Consider the following 18,959-nt stretch of genomic DNA (forward strand, 5'->3'; position numbering starts at 1 on the left):
AGCCCCTGGGGGAAGAGTGAGTAACACTGCGCGCTGCCTCCCACCGGGCCTCTGAGCCGCCTTCCCGCCTGCAGGTTGCTGAGACCAGCCAGCCAGGCCTGTTCAGGCTGTGGGCTGTCATCGGGAGCGACCTGCACTGCATGAAGCTGAGCGTCCCACGTGTCTTCTATGTCAACCAGCGGGTGGCCAAGCCAGAGGAGGGAGCCACCTACCGGAAGGTGAGGGGAGCGATCTCAGCTCCGCTGGCTGCACACGGGCAACGAGTCAACTGCCCGGGGAGGGAAATCCTATCAGCTAGAGGCCAAGTTCAGACAGTGTGCTGTGCGGGGCCCTCTACCCAGCTCGGCCAGCGCCCATCAGTCCTGACCCACAGCCCGTGCTGTCCCATCCCTGTCTCCCAGCTCGGCCAGCCCCCCTCAGTCCTGACCCACAGCCCCTGCTGTCCCAGCCCCACCCCCCAGCTCTGCCAGCCCCCCTCAGTCCTGACCCACAGCCCCTGCTGTCCCAGCCCTGCCCCTCAGTCCTGCTCCGTGGCCCCTGCTGTCCCAGCCCTGCCCCCGCCACTGCTCGGCCAGCGCCTCTCAGTCCTGACCCACAGCCCCTGCTGTCCCAGCCCTGCCCATGTCCCTCCCTACTACTCAGCGAGCACCCCTCAGTCCCTGCCCACATCCCCTGCCATTCCAGCCCTGCCCCCCAGCTCTGCCAGCACCCCTCAGTCCTGATCCACAGCCCCTGCTATCCCAGCCCTGCCCGTGCTCATCAATCCCAACCCGCAGCCCCCTGCTCTGCCAGTCTTGTCCCACCTCCTACTGTCAGCACCCCTCAGTCCAGATCCACAGTCCCCTGCTATCCCAGCACTGGCCTACTGGGCAGAGGCAGGCAGTTATGGTGATTTTGAGATGTGCACAGTGGATAAATACACTGGACTCCTTTCCACATGGGAATGGGCTAGCGCTGGGAGGTGGGTGGCCTATTCAGCTAGGGCCTGAGCCAGTTCTGGGAGTAGCAGTAGTTCTGTAGCTCTCCTGGGGGCGTTTGGGGCTCCCCCAACCCATGGGAGGAGTGCAGACTGGCGGACGGTTGTGTGTGCATCTTCCTGGCAGGTGAACAGAGTCCTGCCCCGCTCGAATCTCCTCTACAACCTGTACGAGTATTCCGTCCCCGAGGACATGTATCAAGAGCACATCAACGAGATCAACGCCGGCCTGTCTGCCCCGGACATAGAGGGAGTGTACGAGACTCAGGTGACTGTGCCTGGTACCCACCGGGGTTCTGCCCCAGAGGCAGACCTGGCTCCTAAACTGCTGGCCAAACCTGGCCACAGCTTGGGGATGGGAACACAGGCTGCCGTGGCCCACTCGGGTGTTACCCCAGCCTGCCTGAGGCCTGGGATCCCCCTGCCTGCAGCATCAGGTGTCCTGTCGCCAGCTCAACAGGGCTGTCCCTCCAGGGAAATGCAGCAGCATGTGCCACCCCTCTTCCCTGGGAGCTGTGAGGTGAGGGTAGGGGAAGGAGGTCACCAAGTGAGATCACACAGGGAAATGGGGCAGGGCAACAGAACTGCCTGAGCGAGCCATGGTCCCTCCACTGGCGACTACCCTCTGGCCCGCCCCCACTCACGTGAATAGCTGCTGGCCCAGTGTCAGTGCCTGTGATGGAGGCTTCCTAGGGAGGCTGACGAGCTCTGTCCCTCCCCAGGTGCCATTACTGCTGCGCGCTTTGATCCACCTGGGCTGCGTGTGCATGGTCAGCAGGCAGCTGGTCAGGCACCTCACTGGCCGCGAGGCTGAAACCTTTGCCCTGGAGCACCTGGAGATGCGCTCGCTGGCCCAGTTCAGCTACCTAGAGCCAGGTAAGGCCCGAGGCTGGGTGTGTTGGCAGGAGGGCTGCGGGGCCCAGCCCCACAGCTCTTACCTGTCTGCTCTGCATTCCTAGGGAGCATCCGGCACATCTATCTCTATCACAACTCCCAGGGCAGCAAGGCGCTCTTTGGCCTCTTCGTCCCATCGCAGCGCAAGGCCTCTGTCTTCGTGCTGGACACGGTAAGGGGGGGCTGCAGGGTGTCTTTAGAGGGGTTGGAATGGTCTATGCTGCTTTGGATTGTGGTTTCCCAGTGGGCTCCAGCAGGAGCGCGGCAGCATTGTTCTCCAAACCCCTCTCAGCACAGAGCAATGCAGCGTCTGGAGCTGCTGGCCCCTGGATGTGAGGACTGGGGGCCTTGCTCTCCCCCCCCGACCCACTCTCTCTTTTTGGCACAGGTGCGCAGTAACCAGATGCCAAACCTCACCAACCTGTACTCATCAGAGCGCAGCGCCATGCTGGAGAAGGTGGGCGAAGAGCTGCTCCCTCCGGACAAGCACACCTTCGAAGTGCGAGCCGAGACCGACCTCAAGACAGTTTCCAGAGCCATCCAGCGCCTGCTGCTGGGCTACAAGGTAGGAGCCACCGCAGGCACCGGGGCTCGGCTAGACATGCAGACGCGGCAGCAGACCATTGGCGGGCGGCCCAGCACTTTATACCCACCACCAGGCCCTGGTTGGCCAGCCATCACCCTAGGCTGGTGCAGTCTCTCCCAGTGCAGGACAAGCCTTGCAGCTAGGCCTCCCAACTCGTTCCTTGGGGCCACGTCCCCACAGCCTCTGCTTCCAACCGTGGTGACCAACATGGTGGAGAGGTGGCAGAGGGGGACCCGCCAGCTCTGCAGGGGGCTCTGACCCGCTGCAGGGGCAGGTGTGATCAGCCATGGGCAGTCGCTGGCCAGGCTGCAGTTTCTCTACCTAGGCAGAGGCCTCCGCACTCCCCGCCCCAGCCAGCCCCAACTCCCCTCCCGCTCCATGCAGGACGAGCGCAGGGGCCCTACGCTGATCGCTGTGCAATCCAACTGGGACGTGAAGCGGCTGGTGAGCGGGATTCCTGTCTTCGAAGAGTTCCCCTTGGTTCCCATGCGGGTGACAGATGACATCAGCTATGCCGTCCTGGACTGGCAGCGCCATGCTGCCCGTCGCATGATCCGCCACTACCTCAACCTGGACACCTGCCTGTCACAGGCCTTCGAGATGAGCAGGTGAGCCGCTGCTGCTGCCCCCTGTCTGGGGACAGGTGCCTGGCACAGTGGGAGGCCTGTGGTTGGCTCTGTCCTGTGCCCCCTAGATGGGGCAGACCAGTGTCAATCGCTTTCTCTGTACCTGGGCTGAGCCCTGCCCCTCGCCTTCCCCGCCCCAGGTACTATCATATCCCCATCGGGAACCTCCCCGACGACATCTCCACCTTCGGCTCCGACCTCTTCTTCTCGCGCCACCTGCGTCGCCACAACCATCTGCTGTGGCTCTCGCCCACGGCCCGCCCGGACCTCGGGGGCAAGGAGGCGGACGACAACCGGCTGGTCATGGAGTTCGACGACAGAGCCTCGGTGGAGATCAACAACCCAGGCTGCTATTCCACCGGTGAGGAGGAGGCTGCAGGGTGCTGGACTGTTGCTTGGGGAGTGAGAAGCGGGTTGGGGAGCCAGCCTGCTGCCCCCAGGGGTAGGGTGTTTGGGGGACTGCTCAGCACCCTGCCACCGGCCCACCTTGGGCTGCCATGCTCTTTGCTAAGCCAGTGTCAAGGTGGTTGATACTGAGGCTGGTTTATGGTGAAAAGTGACATGGGCATAGCTACCTTGTGAATCCACCCCCTCCACCTGATGCAGCCATGCTGACAGAGCCCACGGTGTAGACACAGGATAACTGAGAAACCCCACCTAGAAGTGTAGGCTGCATCTGTACTATGAGCTGTGCTGGTCTCTGGAGACCAGAAACCCCCAGGGAATGCCGGGGGCTCCAGGCACCCCCATGGTCACCCCAGTTGTCCTCAGAAAGTCAGCCCATTATCGTGAAACCTTCAGAACCAGGCAAAACGAGCCCGAGGCTGAATAACACTGAACAGGCTGCCCGGGCCAGTGTCCCTGCGACTGAGACGCTGAGCCTCTTTAAACGCCAGCAAACGCGAAATCCTGGCTGCGGCTAGCGACTGATCGGCCAGCTAGTGGTTGTGCAGACCCAGGCGGCTGTCCTGCTTCATCTGAAACGGTTCAGAGCCCTCCATCTCCACAGCAGCCGCTGCTCCAGATAGCCAGTCCCTACCACCCACCCCAAGCATCGTTCTGTACAGAGCCACAGGGTACCTGCACTCTGCAGCGGTTGCGCTATAAATAGCTCCACGAGGGGTTCACTTGTGTTGAACCACTGACTTCAGTGGGGCCAGGAGTTTGCTGTGCTGGGGCCAGGGAACTTCCCTCCTGCTGACAGGCTGCTTGTATACAGTGTGCCTGGAGCTGGACATCCAGAGCCTGGCTGTGAACACCATCCTGCAGTCCCATCACATCAACGACATGGAGGGAGCCTCCAGCATGAGCATCAGCTTCGACGTGATCCAGCAGGCGTCTCTCGAGGACATGGTGACAGGGAACCAGGCCGCCAGCATCCCAGCCAGCTACGACGAGACCGCCCTCTGCTCCAACACGTTCAGGTGTGGCCACGCGGCCAGCGTACGGGCCAGGCTCTGCCAGGTGCTCTGCAAGAAGACACCTGGCACGGGCTGGGGGGTGTTTGCCTGCCCAGCAGGTGTCTTGGAGCAGCTGTTCGAAGGGCATGGCTGTGCGTAGCCAGGAGCATGACTCTGGGCTCCGGGGACCTGTACCTTCCCCCGTTCCCTGGGCCTGTAGGTGTTGGCAGGAGGGGACCTGGAGGTTTGGCCTACACAGGGACACCAGAGTGCTGCCTTTGTAGCTGTGAGTGGGGGGTGGGCACTGCTGGGTTCCTCCAGGAGCATTTGGAGGGGTCAGGCTCCAGCTGAGGCCTGTGGACTTGGCCCAGAGTTGGGCAGGGCCTGATCTCTGCTCTCCTGGCAGGATCCTGAAGAGTATGGTGGTAGGCTGGGTGAAGGAGATCACGCAGTACCACAATGTCTATGCCGACAACCAGGTGATCCACTTCTACCGCTGGCTCCGCTCGCCAGCCTCGCTGCTGCATGACCCGGCGCTGCACCGCACCCTGCACAACATGATGAAAAAGCTCTTCCTGCAGTGAGTGGGGGGGGGGGGGGCGGCTGGCAGGGCCAGGGGGGGGCACTGTAGGTCACGGTGCCAGCTGCAGCCAGGTCCCCTGAGGAGCTAGCTGCAGGTGGGTAGGGCAGGCCCCAAAGTGGAGCTGGTCACCCCATTCGCTGCTGTACTCCTCTGGCTCTAGAGAGAGGGCTGGAAGCACAGCCAGCCTCTGCTGTGCTGTGGGACTGCATCGCAGGTTGAGCACCGCTAGGTGGCACCATTAATGTGCTCAACAAGTGGGGCCTGGTAGGGGGCCATAGTGCAGCCGGGGGGATGAGGCGTGCTGGGACCTGCGGGCGGGGGTGCCACGCCAGAGCCGGGGAGATGAGGTGTGCTGAGACCTGCGGGCGGGGGGCATCAAAGCTGGGAGGGATGAGACGTGCTGAGACCTGCAGGAGGGGGAGCCAAGGAGATGAGGCATGCTGAGACCTGGGGGCAGGGGGCCGTGCCAGAGTTGGGGGGATGAGGCGTGCTGAGACCTGGGGGCGGGCGGGGGGGGGTGGGCGCTAGAGCCAGGGGATGAGACGTGCCGAGATCTGTGGGTGTGGGAGCCACACCGGAGCCAGGGGGGTGGGGCATGGTGAGATCTGCAGGTAGGGGGAGCCGTGCTTGGTCCCAGCGGCTCCCAAACATCACTGGTTCATGTAGCACCTTGAACAACGGCTGTGAGGTGAAGGGCTGGAAGATCTGGGAACCCTGCACTCGCCTGCGCCCAGAACAGGTGATCCAGGCTGAGAGGTTCAGGGCCTGCTTCCATTAAACACAGGAGGAGTCATGGCAGCGCCTTTACGTGGCTGGCAGGGCACTGCCATGCTTGCCAAAGGGTAGTGCATGCAGCCCAGCCAGCCAGGCCTCCTGTGCCCAGCACCCTGCCAACGGGAGCTCCCTTCAGAGACGCGATGCCTGGCGGGGTCTGCTCCTGAGGCTGTACCTGTGGAGGGGGCTGGGGCGGCAGCGTATGGGCCAGAGCTCTCTGGGGGGCAGCACCAGCCTCACGTGCTCCTCTCCCCTTCGCACCTTTCCCCAGGTTGGTGGCCGAGTTCAAGCGACTCGGCTCTTCCGTGGTTTATGCCAACTTCAACCGCATCATCCTATGCACCAAGAAACGGCGCATCGAGGACGCCATTGCCTATGTGGAGTACATCACAAACAGGTGTGTCTGGGCAGCCGGCCGAGTTCCCCTGGCCCTGCAGTGCAGGGCTGAGCCCCACAGCCGGGGCATGTGGAGAGGCTGCAGCTGACGGCTCTAACCCGGACGTGGGCAGGGCTGTGCCTCTGTGGCTCACAGCAGGAGTCCATGGTTCATGGAGTTTAAACCCAGGCACACCCCCTAGATCCTCTGTGCACTGGTGGTGTAGCCGTGTTGGGCCCCGGACGCCGGGCAGACCAGCTGGGGGAGGTAGCAATGTCTCTCTCCCCAGCAGAAGTTGGGCCAATCGAAGATGTTCCCTTGCCCACTGCATCTGCCAGTCTGACTCCTGCATACCCCAGGCCAGTGAATTTCCCCTAGTGCCAGCTACGCACCCTGGCCCGGCTGACTCTCAGCATGCCGGAGCTGGCTGTGTCTGAGCCATTAGAGTGCAGGGGCTCCCCACTGGCCTTTGGGTCTGGGGGGTGCTCGGGGTAGGGGGCAGCCTGATGAGCACAGTGTGTTGTCATCCCAGAGCCCCTGGATCAAACATGCCCCTTTGTCCCCAGCCCTGGAGCCTCTTTGGGGCAGGCCCAGCACTCATGATGCCCCTGGTCAGAGCAGAGCCATGCTCCAGTCGTCTTATGCCAGGCCCACTCCCTGAAGAGAGTCTGATCTGAGGGGGCTCTACTGGCTGGCTGGGCAAGGGAGTGGCACCCCCACGTGGGGCACACATCCCACACTGCCCTCCTTTCTCGGGCCCCAAGGGGACTTTCCTCCGAGGTGCGGAGTAGAAGGCAGATCCTGGGCGGGCTGCAGTCTCCATGTGTCTCTGGGTCATCATCATCTTTTCCCTTCCAGCATCCACTCGAAGGAGATCTTCCACTCCCTGACCATCTCCTTCTCCCGCTGCTGGGAGTTTCTGCTCTGGATGGACCCAGCTAACTACGGGGGCATCAAGGGGAGAGTGCCCTCTGGGGAGGTAAGCACCCAGGGCAGGCTGAGGCACACTGTGGAGAGGGGAGCGGGCTGTGCCAGGTGTGGGGGCAGGGGGTTGGGTTGTCTCTGCTGGGCATCAGGCACTGTTAGCCCCCGAGGGAGGTGAAATGGGGCTAGGAATCAGGCGTGTAACTGTCCAGCACTTGGCCCTTTGGTTTAGACGGGCACCAGCAAAAGGCAAGCGGGTGCTGAGGAGGGCAGTGAGGATGAAGAGGAGGAGGCTGAGGAGGAGGAAGAGCCGGGGGAGGCCAGTGTGGAGGATTTGCTGGAGAACAACTGGAACATTGTGCAGTACCTGCCCCAGGCAGCCTCCTGCCAGAACTACTTCCTCATGATCGTGTCGGGTAAGTGCACCCCCTGCAGGGCTCATGGGAGGCCCTCTCCTCCGCCCCCCCACAGCCCTTACTACTGCCCCCCACAGGAGCCAGATCCAGGCTCTTCCCTGCTGCCCCCTGAGACACTCGGTGCTGCCCCCTGGTGCTCAGTGAGGGCTCCCATCTCTGCCCATTCTGTTATGGATGCTGTCCATTAGGGTGACTGTGTTGTGATAACAGCTGGGAGCCCCCGACCAGACACCACTGCGCTGTGCGCTGCAGACACAGGCCCTGGAAGGCACCCGCAGGTGGGCATTCCAGCTGAGGGGGCTCCCCAGGATGGGGGTTGTGCACACCTCCAGGGCGTCCCCTACTGTCCGCCCATCAGGTGGCTCTGTGCCGGGGGCCAATCCGAGGTAACATGGGGTGCCATGCTGAGATCATGGTTGGAGATTTGCCTCTGCCCCCTCTTCCCAGCCTACATTGTCGCCGTGTACCACAGCATGAAGGAGGAGATGCGGCGCAGCGCCCCCGGGAGCACGCCTGTCAGGAGGAGGCCCAGCAGCCAGGCCTCCCAAGAGGCTGTGGGTGAGGTGGGCACCATGCCTGGTGAGTTAAATTCTTCCCTTTGCCCTGGGGGCTGCGGCCTGCCGGACGCTGGTGTCTGGATGAGGCGAGCTGGCCCCGTCACGCTGCAGTCTGGCTCAGGGCACCCTTTCTCCTCTCCCTCCAGGCGTGATCACCTTCTCGCAGGACTACGTCTCCAATGAGCTCACCCAGAGCTTCTTCACCATCACCCAGAAGATCCAGAAGAAGGTGACTGGCTCCCGCCATGCCACTCTGCCCTCGGACATGTTCCCAGCGCTGCCCGGCTCCTACCTGCCGCTCAACAACCCGGCACTGGAGTTCATTAAATATGTCTGCAAGGTTAGTGGTGCGCCTGCTGCACGGCAGAGCCCTGGGCCTGCTGAGTCAGCAGGGCTCTCTCCTTCCCCCTGTGCCCAGGACTCTGCCCCAGCCAGAGGAGGCACAGCTGCCCTCCTGGGATCCAGCCAGGCTGGGGAATCCCCGGGCGGTCTTCCTCTAATCTGCAGTCTGCCCATGCCACTCACCTCCTGCAGAGAGCGGGAGGCCCTGGCACAGGGCTCCAGCCCACTAGTTTCCCCAGGAATGATTTACCCCTCCCCTGCTGCCCCAGTCAGCTGCCATCGCTGCCCCAGGGACTCTGCAGGCCACGTGAGAGGGGCACAGACCCCCACCTTGCAGCCAGTGGCCCATGCGGCTCTCCCCTCCGGCAGGTGCTGTCTCTGGATGCCAACATAACCAATCAGGTGAATAAGCTGAAGCGGGACCTGCTGCGCCTGGTGGACGTGGGTGAGTTCTCGGAGGAGGCCCAGTTCCGGGACCCCTGCCGTTCCTACGTGCTCTCCGAGGTGATCTGCCGCAACTGCAACTTCTGCAGGGACCTGGACCTCTGCAAAGACCCAAGCCCCTGCCAGGTACCAGGCTGCCACGGAAGCTTGCTGGGCTCCCACACTGAACTCTAGCAAGTGCCCCGCTTCAGCTCACCCTTCAGCTCACCCTGTCTCTGCCCTTAGGATGCTGCTGTGCCCCCAAGCTGGGTGTGTTCCAACTGCCAGGCAGAGTATGAGCGCGGCTCCATCGAAGCGGCCCTGGTGGAAGCCCTGCAGAAGAAGCTGATGGCCTTCATGCTGCAGGACCTGGTGAGAGGCGGAGGGAGGGACTGTCTCAGTGGGGCCCTTGCTGCTGCTAATGTCCAGCTGCTGGGCACGGGGCTGCTCTCCGCACAGCGGCAGGGGAATGGGGCTTCCACTTGAGACACATGAATCATAGAATCTCAGGGTTGGAAGGGACCTCAGGAGGTATCTAGTCCAACCCCCTGCTCAAAGCAGGACCAACCCCAACTAAATCATCCCAGCCAGGGCTTTGTCAAGCCGGGCCTCAAAAAACTCGAAGGAAGGAGATTCCACCACCTCTAGGTATCCCATTCCAGTGCTTCACCACCCTCCTAGTGAAATAGTGTTTCCTGATATCCTACCTAGACCTCTCCCACTGCAACTTGAGACCATTACTCCTTGTTCTGTCATCTGCCACCACTGAGAACAGTCTAGTTCTATCCTCTTTGGAACCCCCTTTCAGGTAGTTGAAAGCAGCTATCAAATCCCCCCTCATTCTTCTTTTCTGCAGACTAAACAATCCCAGTTCCCTCAGCCTCTCATAAGTCACGTGCTCCAGCCCCCTAATCATTTTTGTTACCCTGTGCTGGACTCTTTCCAATTTCTCCACATCCTTCTTGTAGTGTGGGGCCCAAAACGGGCCACAGCATTCCAGATGAGGCCTCACCAATGTCAGATAGAGGGGAATGATCACGTCCCTCAATCTGCTGGCAATGCCCCTACTTATACAGCCCAAAATGCTGTTAGCCTTCTTGGCAACAAAGGCACACTGTTGACTCATATCCAGCTTCTCGTCCACTGTAACCCCTAGGCCCTTTTCTGCAGAACTGCTGCCTAGCCACTTGGTCCCTAGTCTGTAGCAGTGAATGGGATTCTTCCGTCCTAAGTGAAGGACTCTGCACCTGTCCTTGTTGAACCTCATCAGGTTTCTTTTGGCCCAACCCTCTAATTTGTCTGGGTCCCTCTGTATCCTATCCCTACCCTCCAGCGTGTCTACCACTCCTCCAAGTTTCGTGTCATCTGCAAACTTGCTGAGGATGCAGTCCATGCCGTTCTCCAGATTGTTAGTGAAGTTATTGAACAAAACCAGCCCCAGGACCGACCTCTGGGGCACTCCACTAGAAACTGGCTGCCAATTAGACATGGAGCCATTGGTCACTACCTGTTGAGCCTGACGATCTAGCCAGCTCTCTTATGAGACTGAGCCCAGTGCCCTCTGGCTGGGCATGATTGCAGTGTGCTTAGCAGCCACTGTTGGGGGTAGGGGCTGGCTTCAGCCTCAGGGACACACAGCCCCCCTTTGCAGGGCCCTGCTGGCGACTGGGGCCAGGCAAAGCGAGGCTGTCCCCTCGGCCTGGCACTGTGGGCTGGGGCCCAATCCCAGGGCTAGCCCTCACCTCAGCAAAGCTCCTCTGCTCCCAGGTGTGTATGAAGTGCAAAGGCGTGAAGGAGACACACATGCCCATCTACTGCACCTGTGCTGGAGACTTCACCCTGCTGATCCAGACCAAGGTACGTGCTGCCCCCGTCAGACCCACTGTGCTCCATGGGAAATGGTGGCCAGGAGTCGAGCAAACGCAGCCCCCTCCTGGCCCAGCCTCTCCTCCCTGTGCCCGCTAGCTCCTCACATCCTGCCCTGTGCCTGGTGCTGGCACATGCACTCTCCACCCACACTGCAGTGCCATACCTCCCCCTGTGGGCTGCAGCCCGGCCACCTCTCCCAACTGCTCCCTTTGTTCCCGCAGGCCTTCGTGGAGCAGATCAACGTCTTCCGCAGCATTGCCCGGCACTACAGCATGGCCCACCTGCTCGAGACCATCGAGTGGCTGCTGCAGCTGAACCCGCAGCTCCGGTGATGACAGACCAACCCCCTTCCCCGCTGCCATGGGCTCCAGGAGCAGGGGGGTCTCTGAGCCCTGCGCTGCAGCAGCTTTTACCACTGGCTGTTGGCACCCCCGGCCTGCCCCTTGGCTTTCCTGCAGCCAGCTCCGAGGCCTGTAGTGTGACTGAGGTCAAGGTGCCAGCTTAGCTGTGCCCAGCGCTGGAGGCTTTGGAGGGACTGAAGCTCTCCATGGTGCAGGGCAGCCTGAGGGCTGGGCAGCGCCATGCTGCCCTGGCACTGACTGACTGAAAGCTCTCGCTGGCTGCCCTTGTAAGGAGCAGCGGGAGTGAAGCCAGGGGCAGCCCTGCCTCTCAGCGGGGCTCCTTTCTGCACCTGCAGTCCTGGGTGCAGGTGGGTGGCCCTGGTGGTTTTATGAGGATTTTTGATACGTTTGTGAATAAAGGGTTGCTCTGAGGAGTGCCAAGCTGTTGAGGACGAGTGGGGGGCAGCATGTGCACGTACCTCAGCGGGAGGGAGGGAGCACCTGGGAAATGAGTGCCCTCCCCTCCCACAGCCCAGGGCTCCCCCCCCACTCAGCCTGGTGGTGCAGTGAGGAATAGGGGCCAGCAGTGGGGGAAGAGGGCTCCCCATGGACTGGACTAGGCTGCTGCCCTGGCACGGACCGAGGAGAGGCAGCTGCCGCATGGGGCACTGGGGCCACTGGCCTTGATTTCACACATGGCCAGTGGTGTCACAGGAGAGCCCAGCTCTGCTACTCGGCACTTACTGGGCCTTCGGGTGTCCTCTTGGGTGCCAGACCCTGGCCCCCCCATGGGGGTGAGGGGCTGAGTGACTAGTCTGCCCCACCCCTGCAGGATGAGCAGGGTGTTGAGTGCAGGGGGGGGCATGTGAGCAGGTCTCTGTGCTCTGATTGACCAAGGGGGTTGGGGGCAGGGCATTGTTCACACCCAAAGGCTGATTCCCCCGGTCCCATCTCGGGTACCAAGGTGTACGGTTGTGACTTAATCAGAGGGATTAATATTAGGGAGGGAGAGGAATTATTTAAGCTTACTACCAAGGTGGACACAAGAACAAATGGATATAAACTGGACACTAGGAAGTTTAGACTTGAAATTAGACGAAGGTTTCTAACCATCAGAGGAGTGAAGTTCTGGAACAGCCTTCCAAGGGGAGAAGTGGAGGCAAAAGACATATCTGGCTTCAAGACTAAGCTTGGTAAGTTTATGGAAGGGATGATATGATGGGATAGCCTAATTTTGGCAATTAATTTGGCAATTGATCTTTGATTATCAGCAGGTAAGTAAGCCCAGTTGTCTGTGATGGGATGTTAGATGAGGTGGGATCTGAGTTTCTAGAGAATTCTTTCCTGGGTGCTGGTTGGTGAGTCTTGCCCACATGCTCAGGGTTTAGCTGATCACCATATTTGGGGTCGGGAAGGAATTTTCCTCCTGGGCAGACTGGCAGAGGCCCTGGAGGTGTTTCGCCTTCCTCTGCAGCGTGGGGCACGGGTCACTTGCTGGAGGATTCTCTGCAGCTTGAGATCTTCAAACCACAATTTGAGGACTTCAATAACTCAGACATAGGTTAGAGGTTTGTTACAGGAGTGGGTGGGTGAGATCCTGTGGCCTGCATTGTGCAGGAGGTCAGACTAGATGATCATAATGGTCCCTTCTGACCTTAAAGTCTATGAGTATGAGTGATTCACGTCTTCCTGCCCTGCCAGGGCACCTGCTATCCCAGCTGTGCCCATTCCCATGCCAGCAGGCCACCCTCCCCAGGGCACTAGCTCCTTCCACAGCCTCACCTGGCCTACAGCTCCCTCGCTTTCCCTGGGCAGGGTGGCACCGCTTTGCTCTCCTGGCAGGCTGGGGCCCTGCATGCCAGGGTGCCTGATGGTGGCCCATAAAATACGCTGCTCCCAGCAGAGTCCCTGGGCCAGGGAGCCATGGGCTCATTTCGCTGTAAACTGCAGCTGCACAGCAGCTCAGGGAACCTGCCCCACCAGGACCTGCCATAGCTTGGGGAGGGGCGCCCCTCCCCTGTCCTCAACTCAGCCTGGGACTTGCCGTGGCTGGGGGAGGGGGGCACCTATCCAGCAGCCCCAGCCTCGGCACTGCCCCCGAGGGGAGAGGCGCCTCTTCCCCCCAAGCCCAGGTGCTGCTGCTGGAAGAGAACTGGGGGGAGTCCTCTCTCCCTGTCGTAGCCTTGGGGCAGCCTGCACCCTAAACCCCTCATCTCTGCCTCACCCCACAGCCTGCACCCTAACCTTCTGCCCCAGTGTGCCCCCTCCCACACTCCAAACTCGGCCCCACCCCTGCCACATGAATTTTGTGTTGTACACCAATATACAGGTGATGTGTCACACAACACCTCGGTACTGGTGCACATAACAAAATTCATTCTGCACATGTGTGGGAAAAGAGAGGGGACACTGGCCATGGGAGGTCAGTTCCTGCCTCCTGGATCCTGTCCCCTGTGGCCGGGGGCTCAGGCACATCATTTTGTCCAGCCTGGGCTGTTGGAGGATTCGCTGTCTTTGCTCCAGCCCGAGTGCCCCCTGGCAAAGTTCCCCTAGTGGAAGCTGCAGCGCATGGCACTGACTGCACGTCTGGGCCGTTCTGTTCTTCACACAGGCTGCCCCCTGCCCGGGCCCGAGGCTTGTGCTCATGTGGCAGCCTCTGCCCATCTTCATGGGTGCCCCAGCCTGTGCTCAAGGGACAGGGCCCTGCCTCCGTTTCCCCATCTATAAAGTGAGGCTAATGCTGCTGACCTTGGTGAAGTGCTCCAAGCTCTGCTGCTGAAAAGCTCTGGGTCTGAGCTTGGGTGTGTGAGGGGGAGGGGGGCAGTGAAGGTGCTGGGTTCACAGCGTAAGCATCAGCCATTAACCCCACATGCATGGGGGGGGGGGGGCTCTGCCTAGGCAGGAAGGGTGCTTGGCTCTAGCCTGCTCCATCTTCGGCCTTCGCTGAGCCTGGCACTGCCAGGGCTGATTACTGCCCAGTATTAGCATGTGGGGGGCTGATGGGGTGTCCTGTCTCACTGGAACCTGGTCTGAGAAGCCACTTGGCTCCTGGAGGGGTAGGTGCTGGGCAGTGCCAGGCATGGGGCCATCCGGCTGGCTGGAGTGGGGCTGTTGACTCAGGGCAGAGGGGTAGGGGAGGTTAGATGTTAAAAACACTCCTTGAAGTGGAGACTGGCTCCCCTAGCCCATGTCCTGCTCCCCCTCTGCAGCTGCATGCAGAATCCTTTGAGGGAGCAGAGCCAGCCAGGGGTGCTGGGCAGCTGGGGGGACTGCCCTGCATTTCCAGATGGCAGCCAGCAGGAGGAGCTGCTGACCTGCTTTGCAGCCTCCTTTGGTGCAGGAGTCTAGGCTGGGAATGGTCTGGTCTGTAAGCTCTAGCAATGGGGTCTCTGGGCACCTCCCATCCATGCATGTGACTAACATCTGTGTTCCTCTCCCTTTTAGCCACTGGACTGTATGCCACCCCTGCCCCCTTTGGGACCCACTTTAGCTTGCTTGGGCCAGTCTCACCCCACCCAGCCCCACTTTGTGTTATGAAAACAGCCTGCAGGGACCCTCCCATTCCTGCTCCCTAATTCTTTACCCTGCTCACTTCCGTGCTGGGTCGGGAAAGCCAAGCCCCCGTCCTGCTAAGCAAACCCACGCCCAGGGGATGGGATGGGGCAGGTGGGAGCTGCCATTGCTAGAGCTGCTCAACAATTACCTATTGTTTGTGGGAAATTTGGAAGCAATTCTGGAGTCTCAGACAAAGTCCCCCAGCGTCTCTGATATTTTAACTGGCCAGGGTTCAAATGGGCTTTTTGTCAAAAGCCAAAAGTGTGGCCTGAAAACTGAGCCTTGCTGTTTTTTTCATTAAAGAAAATAAAGACTCAGAACTGCTGCCCCCGCCCATTGCTCATTTGGGGCAGGAAGCTGCTTTGAGTTAAACCTTTGCCAAGTCAGTTTCATCCCAGCTGGCGCTGCCCCCTCCTGTCCCCAGGCTCTGCACCCCATCTCCCCAATCTGCGCTGAGTGCAGGAGCAGAGGGCAGCCAGGGGGCTCTGAGCAGATCCCAGACCGTCCTAATGATGGGCCTGTTGCTGCAAACCCACGTGTGATCCCACCACTGCCAGCATCTGTGGGATGGGGCTGTGACCAGAAGGGAGAGGCAGGGAGCACCTCTTGCAAGGACCAGATGCCCATTAACCAGTGTGGTTGCCACTCCTTGCCTCCCTTGCCAGGAATCAGGGAACTGGAGCTGGCTGGACAGTGCAGGGAAACCCGACCCTAATGGGCCGGCTGCACCATGGAATCGAGTTAGCAGGAGGCGCTGCGCCCCCCCCCCTTTCTGGGAAGCAGAGATTCCGGCAGGTGCATGCCCCCTGGGGCTGGGGTTAGCGAGTTCACGCTCCCAGCTCCTCCTCTTGGGCAAAACCCACCCTGCCAGCTGGGCTTGGCTCTGCGCTGCCCCCCGAGGGCTGAGATACTGGGGGGGGGGGTGCTCTGGGCAGCTCCCACGTGCCGTCAGAGGAGACCAGTGCAATCAGCAGGGACAGGGATGGAAAGAGCCTGGTTGATGTTGCCCTGTTACTGACCCCCAGCTTGGGGCCTGGTCACTTCCCTCTGGCCAGCGCTGAAGGGTCTCAGGGATCCCCTGCTGTGTTGAGGGAGGTTCCACGCCCGTGGCCTCCTGGTGCAGGAAGATTGCCCCTTGCTCTGAGGGGAGCCAGAGGTCAGTGCGGGGCTGCTTGCTCACCAGCCCCGGGCGGTTCTGGGGCAGCAGGGGTGCTAGGGAGACAGTGTGGGTGATGCTGCCTCCAGCTAGTGCTCCGAGTGGGATCAGGGCCTTGGAGAGACTCACCCTAGCGCTGTGTCTAGTGCAACCTGAGGCCTAGTTGGGAGCTGCTGGGCCCAGCTGACGGTAAGCGCAGGGAGAGCAGGCAGTGATGCTAGCAGCTCCTGGGCACAGGCCATGTGTTACTGCAGCACCGGCCTTCTGCTCCCAGGGGTGGCCAGACACCAGCTGCAGGAAGGAGAGGCGCAGCCCCCAGCCTGAGATTAGTGGGACCCATGCTGCGGGCGCCAGGCCTGTGGGAGCTGTAGAGATTCCTGCAGGGCTGCAGCCAGGGGTGTCAGCTCCATGTTGGGATCCTAACCCGATTGCCAACCCCCAGGACAGCCCTTGAGTCTCCAGGAATTAAATACAAATCTCCAGGAGGCTGCAGAGAGCCCCCTGGGAGATAAATCCTAGGGCAGGCTGAGAACGGGGAATCCCGTTTATACATGGCCCCATAGTATGCCAACATTTTTATGGCTGACTTAGAACAACGCTTCCTCAGCTCTCGTCCCCTAATGCCCCTCCTCTACTTGTGCCACACTGATGACATCTTCATCATCTGGACCCACGGAAAGGAGGCCCTTGAGGAATTCCACCTGGATTTCAACCATTTCCATCCCACCATCAGCCTCAGCCTGGACCAGTCCACACAAGAGATCCACTTCCTGGAAACCAGTACTAATAAGCAATGGTCACATAAACATACTCCTATACCAGAAACCTACTGACCACTATACTTACCTGCATGCCTCCAGCTTCATCCAGACCACATCACACGATCCATGGTCTACAGCCAAACCCTAAGATACAACCGCATTTGCTGCGATCCCTCAGACGAACACCTAGAGGATCTCTATCAAGTGTTCTTAAATACCCACCTGGCGAAGTGAGGAAACAGACTGACAGAGTGAGATGGGTACCCAGAAATCACCTACTACAGGACAGGCCCAGCAAGGAAAATAACACCACCACTGGCCATCACATACAGCCCGCTCAGCGCATTATCAGTGATCTACAACCTCTCCTGGAAAACGATCCTCCGCTCTCACAGGCCTTGGGAGGCAGGCCAGTTCTCGCTTACAGACAGCCCCCAAACCTGAAGCAAATACCAGCAACTACACACCACACCACAGAAACCCTAATCCAGGAAACCCAATCCCTGTAACAAACCCCATTGCCTTCTCTGTCCCCATATCTACTCTAGCGATACCATCAGAGGACCCAGCCACGCCAAAAGGGACTCATTCACCTGCACATCTACTAATGTACATGTGCATTGGCCAAACTGGACAGTCCATAAGTAAAAGAATAAATGGACACAAATCGGACATCAGGAATGGTAACATACACAACCCAGTAGAACACTTCAATCTCCCTGAACATTCAATTTTAGGATATAGATATTGAGGCCTGTCTGCAAAGACCTATACTTTAAGAATTTAGGTGTATTCTTATCACTTAGCTAGTTATAGAGGTATAAAAGAAAGAATCAAAAATCACTGTCTGTGTAAGGGCCTTCTCTTACTGTGACAGTCTGAGGCCCTGTTTAGTCACACTGAAATAAGGCAATCGGGGGCTGTTCGGAAGGTGATCCGATCTATCATCTCTAGAGAAAGGGAAGAGCCTAGAACATGTAAAAGGAAATTTAGTTTGATAGTTTTCTGTCTGGTAAAAACTCACTTATCAATAGACACAGCTGGAAAACCCTTATGTCTGTGTAGATGTAGTTGTGAAATCCTCACTTCTGTATTGTTTTGTATGTTTATTTGCATGGTGTCTGGTTCTGTGATTGTTTCTGTCTGCTGTATAATTAATTTTGTTGGGTGTAAACCAATTAAGGTGGTGGGATATAATTGGTTAAATAACCATCTTACAGTCTGTTAGGATTGGTTGGTTAGGGTATAGCTAAGCAGAATTCAAGTTTTATTACATAGTCTGCAGTCAATCAGGAAGTAAGTGGGGGGAGGGAATGGGAGCAGGGACTGGGGATGGGGGAATTGGGATCATGTTTTGCTAAAGGGGGAAATGGGAACAGAAACAGACACAGGCAAGGCTCTGTGGTGTCAGAGCTGGGAAGGGGGACACTGAGAAAGGAAACTGGAATCATGCTTGCTGGAAGTTCACCCCAATAAACATAGAATTGTCTGCAACTTCGGACTTCGGGTATTGCTGCTCTGTTCATGCGAGAAGGACCAGGGAAGTGAGAGGGTAAAGGAATAAGCCCCCTAACATACAATAGCAGATTTAAAAGTAGCCATCCTTCAACAAAAAAACTTAAAAAAAACAGACTTCAAAGAGAAACAGCAGAACTAAAATTCATTTGCAAATTTAACACCATTAATTTGGGCTTGAATAGGGACTGGAAGTGGCTGGCTCATTACAAAAGCAACTTTCCCTCTCTTGGTATTGACACCTCCTCATCCATTATTGGGAGTGGATCACATCAACCTTGACTGAACTGGCCCTGTCAACACTGGTTCTCCACTTGCAAGGTAACTCCCTTCTCTCCATGTGTCAGTATATTCATGCCTGCAGCTGTAACTTTCACTTCATGCAGCTGAAGAAGTGGGTTTTTTACCCACAAAAACTTATGCCCTAATGTGTGAGTCTTTAAGGTGCCACCGAACTCCTTCCATTTATACAGTAGGCCAGCCGGGGTGTAAAATGCCAGGGGGGAAGTGCATTTGCCTGCCCAGCAGTTGCACCGTGCATGCATTTCTTCACCTTGTGTGGTTGCGGCTTTGTCCTGCCATAAAGTCTTTGCACGTAACAGCCATGCATGCACGCAGGCACAGTCACGGTGCTTGTGTCTGCGTTACCCTGCAATGGCCTCTCACGTTCAAGAATCGGGACCAGCCGTGGATGCTCGTGACGGCTCGTCAGAACAGAACAGCTCTGAAAGGCCCATCGAAAAGACAAAGTCCTGGTGCTGTTACAATAAAGATCCAGACTATAAAATCTGGCTTTACAAAGTTGATGGACTTACAGCCAAATGCATTGTGTGTTGTTAAGTATTTTCCGGTCCTAAGGCTAATCAGTGAGGTTTTGCTGTCTCT

General features: G+C 58.7%; 1 protein-coding gene across 1 annotated transcript in view; it reads left to right on the forward strand.

Annotated features, from left to right (window-relative positions):
- POLE (DNA polymerase epsilon, catalytic subunit) overlaps positions 1-12,128 on the forward strand; it is a 37,989-nt gene extending 25,861 nt beyond the window's left edge. The window contains exons 32-49 of the mRNA XM_030583112.1: positions 75-218; positions 1,104-1,244; positions 1,699-1,852; positions 1,936-2,042; positions 2,259-2,435; positions 2,841-3,064; positions 3,223-3,443; positions 4,302-4,506; positions 4,889-5,062; positions 6,111-6,236; positions 7,074-7,194; positions 7,372-7,555; positions 8,003-8,134; positions 8,259-8,452; positions 8,824-9,024; positions 9,124-9,249; positions 10,645-10,734; positions 10,968-12,128. Coding sequence (XP_030438972.1) covers positions 75-218; positions 1,104-1,244; positions 1,699-1,852; positions 1,936-2,042; positions 2,259-2,435; positions 2,841-3,064; positions 3,223-3,443; positions 4,302-4,506; positions 4,889-5,062; positions 6,111-6,236; positions 7,074-7,194; positions 7,372-7,555; positions 8,003-8,134; positions 8,259-8,452; positions 8,824-9,024; positions 9,124-9,249; positions 10,645-10,734; positions 10,968-11,078 — 2,832 coding nt within the window. The 3' untranslated portion in view covers positions 11,079-12,128. The remainder of the gene's footprint in view (positions 1-74; positions 219-1,103; positions 1,245-1,698; positions 1,853-1,935; positions 2,043-2,258; positions 2,436-2,840; positions 3,065-3,222; positions 3,444-4,301; positions 4,507-4,888; positions 5,063-6,110; positions 6,237-7,073; positions 7,195-7,371; positions 7,556-8,002; positions 8,135-8,258; positions 8,453-8,823; positions 9,025-9,123; positions 9,250-10,644; positions 10,735-10,967) is intronic.
- Positions 12,129-18,959: the final 6,831 nt, after the last annotated feature.

Source organism: Gopherus evgoodei, chromosome 13 (genome assembly GCF_007399415.2).
Source record: "Gopherus evgoodei ecotype Sinaloan lineage chromosome 13, rGopEvg1_v1.p, whole genome shotgun sequence".
NCBI classification, from domain to species: domain Eukaryota; kingdom Metazoa; phylum Chordata; order Testudines; family Testudinidae; genus Gopherus; species Gopherus evgoodei.